The 12,149-nt window shown below is 38.0% G+C and overlaps 1 protein-coding gene and 1 pseudogene across 2 annotated transcripts; both read right to left on the reverse strand.

Annotated features, from left to right (window-relative positions):
* Positions 1-1,287: 1,287 nt before the first annotated feature.
* Positions 1,288-2,197, reverse strand: LOC311581429 (olfactory receptor 52P1-like; annotated as a pseudogene). Its single transcript has one exon. The product of its transcript is annotated as an olfactory receptor 52P1-like (transcript).
* Positions 2,198-10,852: 8,655 nt separating this feature from the next.
* LOC311578522 (olfactory receptor 51G2-like) lies at positions 10,853-11,812 on the reverse strand (the record flags this gene model as incomplete). Its single annotated transcript, XM_084748420.1, has 1 exon — positions 10,853-11,812. One exon carries the CDS (start codon positions 11,810-11,812, stop codon positions 10,853-10,855), a length of 960 nt encoding a protein of 319 aa, XP_084604546.1.
* Positions 11,813-12,149: the final 337 nt, after the last annotated feature.

A 12,149-nucleotide genomic window follows, 5' to 3' on the forward strand; every position in this document is an offset into this window, starting at 1 on the left:
TTAAACGTACATATCAATTCCATCAATCTATGAGATGGTAATGCGGCTTGTTTCTCAGGATCTCCTTCGATTTTGTACTGTATTTTACCCCTTTGAACTTAAAAGTCTTTCACCTTTTTGGTTTGGTTAATTTGGTTTATTTAGGATTGGCTTTTGTTATTTTTTTGGGTTGTTTTAATCTACTGCGAATGAATTTATTTTCCAGTTTTTTTTTTCTAGCATGAATATATTGATATATTGACAGTAGTCTGTTTGTTTTTTGAATGTGGACTTCTTTATCCTGCTACTTTACTGAACTTTTTTAAAAAAAATCAGATTCTTCACTATTTGTGGGGATTTTAATGTCTCTTAAGTACAGAATTAAATCAGCTGCAAACAGGAAAACTTTGTTTCAATGAATAACTCATTCTAGATTCTTAGACAAGTAAGAGCAACCAAACTCCAAGAGAAAAAGATAAAAATAAATAATAACATGATAGAAATTAATGAATTTTATATTAAAAGAATGATGGAAAGAATTAATAAAACAAATAGTTGGTTGTTTATAAAAAAATTATAAGTCACTTAGCAAAATTAACCTAAAATAGATAAACTACAACTAGTAACAGTAGAATTCAAATGGAAAGTATTACAAGATACAGCAATGAAGTCCAAAGTATCATTAGCAAATATATGAAAAAGCTATGTTCAATTATATTAGAAAATATGACAGAGATACATAAATTTTCAAATATATATAAACTACAAAAGCAAACTAAATTGATATAACCAATTTAAACATTCTTGTTACATCTCAATGGTTATCCCATCCCTTGTATCCTCCCCTTCTTCCCTCCCTTCCATTTTCCCCTTATTCCCCTCCCTTATGACTTCTCCTGAGGGGGATTACCTCCCCATGTATATGCTCATAGGGTATCAAGTCTCTTCTCCGTAACCTGCTGTCCTTCCTCTGAGTGCCACCAGGTCTCCCCCTCCAGGGGACATGGTCAAATGTGAGGCACCAGAGTACGTGAGAAATTCATGAAAACCTTCACTTACCAGGAAACTGAGACAGAGGGGAGGACATCCCATTGAGACTCTGGATGAGAGAAGCATGGGAGAATGGCAAAGTAGAAGGATCCAGAGGGTCCTAGAAACCTACAAGTAGAACATTATGGTAGGCAGATTTGGGCCCAAAGGTCCTGCTCAAACTAAGGCACCAGCCAAGGACAATACAGGCGGTAAACTTTAAACCCCTACCCAGATCTAGCCAAAATGTTTCTTTTTGAGGAAAAAAAAAAAGACCCACTACTCTGTCACGAATCTGTTTAGTCTTAACACCATACACCAAAGGATTGACGGTGGGGGACACTAGCAGGTAAAGGATAGCAAAGATTATATGGACGCTTGCAGGCACATTCTTGCCAAAACGATGAGTTAGGAAGCTGAAAAGCGCAGGTGCATAGAAGGCTAGGATGGTGCAGACATGTGCAGCACAGGTGCCCAGTGCTTTAGAGCGCGCATTCTGGGAAGAGAGCCGGAATACTGCCTGGAGAATTTTTATATAGGATGTGGCTATAAGCCCGAGGTCGAATATTGTCACTGAAAGGGCCACTGTGATTCCATATATTCTGTTCACATGGGTATTAGCATTAGCCACCTTCACTACAGCCATGTGTTCGCAATAGGCATGATGGATGACATATTTGGTATAGTACAACAGCCTTTTAATGAGAACGGGACATGGCATAATCATAAGTACAGCTCGGCTTAGGCCGACTAGACCTATTTTAATCACCATTGACGTTGTCAGGATTGACGCATAACGCAGTGGGATGCAAATGGCCACAAAGCGATCAAAAGCCATGGCCACCAGAATGGCTGACTCCATGATGCAAAGTGTGTGTATAAAAAACATTTGCGTTAGACAGGCATCAAAGCTGATCCAGTGTGCATCAAGCCAGAAGGTGCCAAGCATCTTTAGAGCTGCAGAGCAAGTAAGACACATGTCATTCGCTGCCAGGATGCAGAGGAAGAAATACATAGGCTGGTGGAGGCTTGGCTCTTGCGTGACAGTAGCAATGATTATGCCGTTCCCAAGCAAGGTCAGGAGAAACAGGAGACAGACAGGGATGCCAATCCAGCAGTGAAAGTTTTCCAACCCAGGAATACCAACCAGGAAAAAAGATGAAATATGTTGTGTAACATTGCCTGCCATGTTAAAACTAGAGAAATCACAAGCTTAAAAATACAGTCACCAGGAAATTTTCCAAAACGTAGAAAATATGATTGCCAGATTAATTTTAAGTGTCTTTCTTGGGTAATCTAGAGTCACTATATAAAACCCACCTCGAAGCTCTGACTGTTCTCCAAACCTTTGTAAAGCCTCAGGAATTTTTTTTTCAACCTTTAGAAGCACATGAACCACATTTGGAGGCACAGGATCTGTACTTGCAAAGAAGAATCTTATATTTACTTAGGGATTTTTAAATCTTATTACAAATATTTCATTTTCTATTACTCGGGCAGTTAATAGAATAAGCATAAGCATACACACACGAACACCTACCATAAGCAGACATTTCAAGAAACAACTTATCATAGGATACTGCAGTCCCAGCTAAATTGCTGAAACTGAACAATCCAATTATAGAAATTAATTGCTTCATAATCTATCAATGGTAAATCTAGGTGTATTTCAGGTTGTCAAACATGAACACTCCACAGAGTTAAAGATCTTCTTTTACTTCATTTTCCACTTTAGAGCTTGGTGATGCTTTTTTGGATAAAAGAATGAACATTTCATCAGCAGAGGGGGCTGATTTTATGTTGTGAAAAGGGTGAAAAAGAAACAGAAAAAGGTGGATTGATTATTTCAGTCTTGTCTCCCTAGAAGGTGGAGATGGGAAAACAAATTAATAAGCAATTACTCATTAGCTGGCATTAGGTCACCGCAGGCACACTTTTTAAATAAGGAGTAATGGTCATCTCGATTCTTATTTGGGAGTTTTGACTGTTATGTTGCTGCTTTATCCTTTGTATTTTATTCTGTGCAATGTGCACACATGTGTAGGCCAGAAGACAACTTTTAGAAGTCATTTCTCTCCATGTGTTGCCAGGGAATTGAGCACAGGTCTCCCGGCTTAGGAGGCAATACTATCCATTTGAGTGGATTGGAAGTTTATTATGAGTGAGACCATGGTGATTTTCAATCTGGGCTCTCAGAACAGGAAGATGGTGATTTCAAACAGTGACCTACTTAATTTTTACTTAACAATATTAACTCCATATGAACATCTCCGGGTGGAGAAGTTACCATAAAAATATAAATGAAGCTATTATTTATTTCTGTGCAGTGAGATGGCCTCAAATTATTGGCAAAAAAAAAAATTCAGTTCCCTAGCTGAGTCACAGGCCCTTCCTCTAGCTCTGGTATCCATCCTTTGTAGTGACAGTGTGGATCAAAGTCTTAGAAATTCAGTGTTGCTTTCAGTACCAAGACTGTTTAAGCCTCTTCTCCTTACTGTATTCTGCAGTTTCTAACATAGTCTTCTGTCCTTCTTGGAGTCTGGTTTTCACCTACCACTCACATTGTGGAATATTAACTAAAAGTCTTCATAGCGCATCATTTCGAACATTCTCAACGAGACTTATTAATGTCTGACTGTCCCAATAGTAGTTTCAAGGGGAAAAACTAACATGGCATCCACATTCAGTGCTTAATCATTTGCTGCACAGGACCAACGTAAATCATTTTTCTGGCATATTTTTGTGAGGAACTGAAAAGTCATTAGGAACGTATCAAAAACATGAAAAAACTTAGAAAATATTTTTCATCATAATAGGAAAAATTTTAAAGTTTTTAAATTAATTCATGGAATGTGAAGCTGATGGCACTACATAAAGTTAAGAAATGAAAGCAAAAATATACATCTTGATCTCTCAAGTTAGAATATATTTTACTATGTTTTCACTAAACAATTTCTCTGTATAAGCTGCCATATAGCACAGTCCTCTCTGAGAGTTGTTAAGCCATGGCCAACTCTCCTCCTTGACTCTGAGAGAGTCAAACACGCCTGAGGCTAATGGTAGCTTTAAGACCATAATAATAATAATCAGATACACGTGCTTTGTGATGGTACTAAGAAAATCAGCTGGCCTAGAAATATAGCCATGAAATTTAGGAGGAAAACTTTGCTAAAGTATAAATAAACATACTTACCCTTGGCAAACACATGTGAGTGCAATAAAGTATTTTCTTTCTAGTAATGTTACCTCCATGAGGATAAGATGTGCAATTTATTAAAAAATGAATGTGGTTCCACTTGGATAAGTTTTTTTTTTTTACAGACCCTACGTGTGCTCTGCTTTGATGATCCCTTCTCCTCCTAAGTAAATCATCTCTGTCACCCAAGCTTCCTTCTAATGGAGTTTGGAGACAAGTAATTTACTGTGGGAGTCTCATTCTTATTAGCAGCAGCAGCAGCAGCAGCAAAAAGGGTGTTGCAGAAAATGCCCTCACCTCTAAATTTCTGTTCATACACTTCTATTTCGTGCTTGTCCATATAATCTTTGTTTTACTGAAGATAAATTTTGCTTATAACATATTTTGGTTGGTCTCCCCTCACCCAAGACCTCCCCATTCCTCCCCATGTAACCCACATACCTAAATTCACACCCTTTCTTTCTATCTCTCATTAGAATGCAAACACAAAAAGTACTTTCAAACAAAGCACCTGGACTTTGTTTCGCAGTCATTGAATAAAATTCCTTACCTGAAACTAGCTCTTTAAGAGAGGGAGACTCAATTAAAAGATAAAAGCATGTTTTTAATCTAATACATATTAGATACAAAATATATTGTAAGCATAAAAGACAATATTCGTTTTTAGCCTAATTTTATCTTAATGTATTTTAATAATACACAGAACCGTAACTGAATTCACAACCCTACCATTACACTACATTTTCTTCCATGGCAGAGCCACTACTGAGATGCTTATTGCTGGGTTTACTTGATGCAAGCATCCCCTCAGCAGCTGCTAACTGGATTTCTGCTAAAGTTCTTACCTTCTCATTTCTGTCTATTTTCAGTCTCATTCCTCAGATTTGTGCACCAAAAGGATTTATTGAAATCCAACAAAGTCACAATAAATTCTCAGGGACAATCTCTGCGTCCTCTATAGTATGATAATAACTCCATGGTTGGTTTATCTTGTATTTAAAGTTTCCATTTCTCTGTAAATGATCTGTTCATTCACAGTTATGGTCCAAACACCATTTATTTCAATAGTCTTTTGGGGATGTGTTCTTTTCAAATCATTTATATTATAAATTAATGAACTGAAATAGTCTTGTGACAAATTAATGAGGTCCTTCTGTGAACAATATATTATTAAATATACTCTACTTGCCTGCCAAATAAAATGATTAAACTATGTACTACCATTTATGTGTATCTGCTTCCCATTTGACTTATCTTCATCTTGAATACTCCTTTAACCTCTAGATGCAGAAGATATTAAGAAAGGACTATTTCCTTAAACAGCATGGACTCTGAGTCAGGTTGATGGCTATGGTTGCTTGTAATATAGTAGTCCACTTCCCAAGAGGCCACTCACACTTGGAAAGCTGATGGTCCCTCAGGGACAGAAGATCAAAGGAAACCAGGATGAAGACTGGGGGAAACACAGAACAGCACAATGTCCCCCTGCACCACCATGTTAACCCTGTGAATCCCACAAAGCTCATAGGTTGTTAGTGAACAGCATTCCCCGAGACTGGATTCACACTTTTGTGCCACTTCTCCCAGGAAAAGGGCTAAGATTTTTATCGGGCTATGCCTGCTTCTTTCAGCTCTATACATTCAAGGTCTGGAGAGATGTTCAACAACTATGAGCACTGGTTTCTCTTGTAATGGACCTAGGTTCAATCCTCAGCATCCATATGTAGGCTCACAATAAACTGTAACTCCAGTTACAGAGACATGCTACCATTTTAGACTTCTCTGGGCCCCAGGAATTCATGCATGCATGCATGCATGCCTATATACAGGTAAAAGCTTCATACCAATACTAAAAGATAACTTTTACTAATATATGGATACACTTAAAATTATACTATATGAAGACATAAGTGTCATTTTTAAATTTAAACTGAATGTTTAATGTCCTAGTACATTCTCTGACATGGCCTGTGAGCAAAGAGAGGCCTGGGGCAGAGCCACCCACTGGTAATGGCAATGTCCTTAGGCATAGCAATACTAGCCTTGTGAGCTCCACAGAGCTCCTAAGTGGAATGTGTTTATGTTCCTTTTCTTTAGAGATCATTGGTTTAAGGTTTGAATGCAACATGTTACCCACCAGCTTATGTGTTTGACAGCTTAGTCATAAGGTGTCACTATTCTTAGAGTCTATGGAACTGTAAGAAAGTAGAGCCTTACTGGTTGGCGTGGGTCACTAGACTTTGAGGTTTGAGTTGTGGTCGTTGTTTCATATTGTTAGGGTCCAGGTGAGCTGCTGAAGAAAGACCCCAGACTCAGGCAGTATGCAAAAGCAAAGAGCCTTTATTCTGCAGAGATTCCAGCATGCAAGGATCACCACCTTTTTCAAAATAGTGACCTTGAAGTGAGCACACAGGCTCGATTTATAGACAGTCAAAGGGTCTTGTTATGACTGTCAGATTGATTGGTTAGAAGTGAGTTGGAGTATAGGAGGGCGTGCAAGATTGGCACTCTTCCTAGTTACTTGGGATTTTGTTGAGTCATTGAGGTTTGGAGTCTCCTCAGGAGTTGACCTTTAATTGGATTGGTTACAGCCAGCTGTGTTCTTTCCTGGGAACAGCAGGTCCATAAACTAATATAGGCATAGTTTCTGGTCAACCTGACCTGTAAGCTGATTGGCTGCCTCTGAATTATGGTTCTTTCAGGAATTGTTTTCCTGAATTCTGAGAAACAGAAACTCATGCCTAGTGAAGTAAAGTGGAGAAGTGAAGCCTGTCACGGAGTCAGGCTTGCTTGTAACAATTTGTCCTCCTCAATATTTATTTCTCTGCTTCTTTTACCTTTTTTTTTTGGAGATTTTTATTTTAATTTTGTGGTGTGTGTGTGTGTGTGTGTGTGTGTGTGTGTGTGTGTGTGTAAGCATGCAAGTATCTAAGGAAACAGAAATCCTTTATTTAATATTTATTTTCATCAATGACTACGAAGTGTAATATATTAAAATTTACCAACATATTCGAAGAGAGGAGAGCATAGGCCTGGGTCTGACCTAGGCCCTCTACACACATGTTACATTTGTGTAGCTTGAGCTTCAAGTGGGACTCCTAACAGCAGAAGCATGGGCGGTCTCTGACTCTGTACCTGCCTTCAGGACACTTCCTCCTGCTGAGCTGTCTCCTCTAGCCTCAATAGGAGAGGAGGTGCCTAGTCTTACTGCAACTTGCTATGCCAGTGCTGGTTGACATCCATGGGAGGCCTGCCCTTTTCTGAAGAAAAAAAAGAGAGGATAAATAGATGTAGGAAGTAGATGGCAGGTGGAGGAAAGGATGGGAAGAAAGTAGTAGGGGAAAATGTGGTCAAGATGTAAAGTTAGTTAATTAATATTTTTTAAAAGAATAGCAGAGAGCAATATTTTTTCTATTTGGCTACTTTTCTCAAGCACATTTTTTTTCATGATATAAAATGTTTTGTGGGACACATAGCAGGAAGTAAGCACCTAGTCAGAGTTTGCTATTGTTGTAAGTGACATTTTTCTCTCTTTGATTTAAATGTCTTTATTTTTAATTTATTTGCTTTACATCCTAGTTGTAGGCTGCTCCTTCATCTCCTCCCAGTCCCACCCTCCCTTAGTCTTTCTCCCATCCCCCTCCTCTAATTCTCAGAAAGGGATATTCCTCCTCCCCTACCAACTGACCCCAGTCTACCAAGTGGCATCATGATTGCCTGCTTCCTCTTCCTCTGTGGCCTGGGAAGGCCTCCCTGCTAGGAAGAAGTGCTTGAAGATCGGGCAACAGAGTCTTTGACAGAGGCAGCCCCTGTTCCTCTACTAGGGCACCCACATGGAGACTGGGCTGCTGCTGACTATTGGTTACATCTGAGCATGTAGTGACATTTTTGAAACATCAGATCTTAGTTATTCTTACAAGTATCCATATTTTTAATAAATCTGATAGTGATCATTACATATATGGGAATTCTACCACACAGAATTAATTAATAGCTTTATTAAGTTAGTTTCTTAAGTTTGATGAAGATAGTGACAATGCCTATTCTTAAAGAACACAGTTGCGATTTTTCTATCTACAAATGGATCTTTCTTTCAACTATCTTAACATGTATAATACTAGTGTAGTAACTAAAATAAACTGTACTCCACATAAATCTTTAGAGGATTGCTTCCTACTTCAGTGTCACTATAAAGCCCTTGACCTGGGAATGGTTGGGATACAAGAGAGCTGTGGTTCTGGGACCAAATCCTCAGTCGAAAAGTTGGTGGTCGTGGTCTGCAGTCAGTTATGTTGATGGGCAGTTGTGGTCCTGGGCTATAGAAGACTCCATGTCTATACATGTGAAGAGAAAACAGTGTGGTTGTGTGCAAACATCTGGACACAAAAGCAAATGTGGGGTCCTGTCAATTCCCCAGTGCTGATAGGAAATGCTCTTTACAATGCATGCTATCTGAAGACAGGTCCGTGCTGCTTAGCTACAGTGGTGTACACATTAAAGATTTAATCCATGTAGAATATTATGTGAATGCTAACAGATAAGTTTAGTAAATATATTCATTCTAAAGTTAACAGGCTATTCCAGAACTTACACAGGATCTGAAACACTGAGTTCTAATGTACAGCAAAGAAAATAATAATTTCACAAAGATTATAAACTCAGAGTTTATTGGGTATCCATTTGTCATTATTTTGACCTTGTACCATCCTACTGTGAAGTAATTCCCATGTACACAGGAATGTCTTGTTTCTTCTCTCTGTATTCAATATGCTCAACATATGTAACTTAAAAATAAAATTGTCCCTGAAGGTGTTACTTATATAATGACTGTAAAATATTATTGATTCAATGTTCAATGATCATATTCTTTGTAAATATTATTCTTAAAGGAGCTGGAAAAAAGGTTTGACACTTAAGAGAACTTCCTGTTCCTGCAGAAGACTCAGGTTTGATTCCCAGAACACAGATGGTGGCCCAAAGCTATCTGTAAATTCATTTCCAGGGAATTCTATACCCTCTTCTGGCCTCACTAGGCATAATTCTCTCATGTGGTACATATGTATGCAGGCAGGCAAGCATTCATACACATAAAATGAAAAAAATAAATCTTTTAAAATACCTTCACGAAGTCAGTTTGATTTTAAAGATGTATCATATTATAAAGTGAATTATTAAATTTTGATATTAATATCTCTTGCTTTATTATATATATGCATATATATACATATATATATATATGTATATATATATTTTTTCAGTATGGGGTAGTAAACAGGACCAATATAAAGAGGGTAAACAGATACAACCAAACCAAAGTTAAAGTGCAAACAAAAGTCTGAGGATTTTTCAGAGTTGACATCAAGTGCTTAAAATTTGAAGATTTTAATTTTAAATTGTTAAAATGGATTTTACTATATAAAATGTGGCCTCTTGACAATTATTGATTTTAAAATGAATATATAAATGAGTCATTCTTTTTTCAAGGACTAATTTATTTCACAGCCATTTTACATACAGTAACTTTGTCCTTTTAAACAAGCACAATCCAGTTGTCACAATTCCTATTTAATAGTTACAAAAATGCGTGTGAAATACATTATCTACTTTTGATTCACATTACTATAGGACTTGAGTCTTAACTTATTTCTCCATCTTGGTTGCCCTGCTTGTATGCCTGTTTTCTTACTGTAGATACATGATCTAAGAAAACCTAATAATATTGAAGGAATCATTATCCCACTCTATACATAGCTGCACACTAAAAAACTTCAAAATTATAAGAAATACTGGCTTTACATATTGAAAAATTTCTAGGTCTAGATGAATATTCAAAGACCTGTGTTATCTATTTCTTGCTAACATACCTTGTAAGAACTTTCACATCAGTATCTTTATATTTTAAAAACTTGAATTATTTACTTTATTAGGGCATATTTAATTCAATGGATTATAATATTATCTTTACAATGTCATATGACAATTAGAAAATTTTTTAAAATTGCCCTCACTTTTCTTTAAACTTAAACTTATTAGGCTAGAGATGTATCGCACCGGTAGAGGATTGTCTTTGCATGCGCCATGGCCTAGGCATCACAAAACAAACAAAAAATACCAACAATTAAGTGACAAGATTTGAGGCTGCCCTTTCCTGTTCCTAAAGAAACTAAATTTCAGATAGGGAAGAGATGTACCTATAAATATTTGAAATTGATACTAAGATGCATGAGTATTGGTGATGTGAACCCTAAGCTACAGTACATTCTTATTTCTAGATAACAATTCACCAACTTTTTTACATACATAATAATTATAGAATAAGGTATCAAGAGGCAAAGGAATACGAGGATATAATATTCGCAGATAAGACATCTTGAGCAAAGTTTGAAGATGGAAGTGGGAGAGAATAAATGGAAATTACTACCAACACACTGCTCTGCAAACACAACTGAAGAAGATTTACGTAGCATATGTGAAGACAGCCTTGCTAGACACAGTGGACAGAAGCATGTTCCTTCAGAGTCTCATTGTGATTCTTTGTTTACTTGTTTCTGTTACTGTTGACAACTATATATGCAGTATACCTGAATCAGACAATTCACCATGATTCGCATCACACGTACTGATACCTTTCTTGTCATGCTGACGTGCCTACCTTGTGATAGAACTGACTTGGGGAGAACATATCAAATGGAGGATTCCTTGGCGGATCTGTTTGGTCTTCACGCTATAGATGATTGGGTTAAGCACTGGCGGAACCAATAAGTAGATATGAGCCATGAAGATGTGAATGAGGGGAGAGGAGTGTTTGGCAAAACGATGGACAATAGATAATCCTATCATGGGTACATAGAGAATGAGCACAGCACAGATGTGCGATGCACACGTGTTCAGTGCCTTGAGCCTACCCTCGCGGGATGCAATTTTTAACACTGAGTGAAGGATAAAAACATAAGATACAAAAATTCCCAGGGAGTCCATGCCCCACAGCAACGTAATGAGGACTAGTCCATATATAACATTGAATCTGATGTCAGTACAAGCAAGATGGATCATGTCCTGGTGCAGACAGTAGGAATGGGAAAGAACGTGGGAGCCACAGAAGGGAAAGAATGCTAGACGGGCCATAAGTGGAATTATTGAAATAGAACTCCTGAGCAGAGCAGCCATTCCAATCTTGGCGATAAGTTTCGGGGTGAGGATGGTAGCATATCGCAGAGGATGGCAGATAGCCACATACCTGTCAAGGGCCATGGCCAAGAGCACAGAGGACTCAGTAAAGGAAAAAGTATGAATCAGAAACATTTGGACCACACAAATATTGAACTGGATTTCTCGTGAAATAGACCACAACACCCTGAAAAGTGAAATCATTGTGGGCAGGGACATGGCCATGTCAGTGAGGGAAAGCATAGCTAGGAAGTAATACATGGGCTCGTGGAGCCTGGGGTCTGTCCGCACAACGTGCAAGATCATGCAGTTTCCTGTTACTCCAACAATGTAGAGGAGGCAGAATGGGATAGAAATCCAGTGGTGAAATTCCTCATAGCCAGGGATGCCTGTGAGGTAGAATGTGGTGGACACAATGCTGCTGGAGTTTGAGGTTTCCATCGAGCTGACTGTTAGAGTGCAATCCAGTTCCTCAGTTACTCTCTAATGAGGGAGGCATTGACAAGACCCAGATCTGGGGGAGGAGGGGAGGGAACTGCAAATGATAAGAGTAGCAACGATTAATACAACAAACGAACCAACAAAATTGTTAAGTGCTTAGGTATACTCACACCATAATCTGTTCTTCATTTCTATCTCATAATCTCCATTGCTTTGTCAGTTAACATTAAAGTAGGATATCTACTTACTCCATCAAGAACTTCCCTTCAGCTTCCCAAATTCAAACCCATTAAAGCTCCATATGATCTTGAGAGGGAAAGAGAAGATCTTAAGAGGA

The sequence above is a fragment of the Acomys minous genome, assembly GCF_964271855.1.
Source record: "Acomys minous genome assembly, chromosome: 2".
NCBI lineage: Eukaryota > Metazoa > Chordata > Mammalia > Rodentia > Muridae > Acomys > Acomys minous.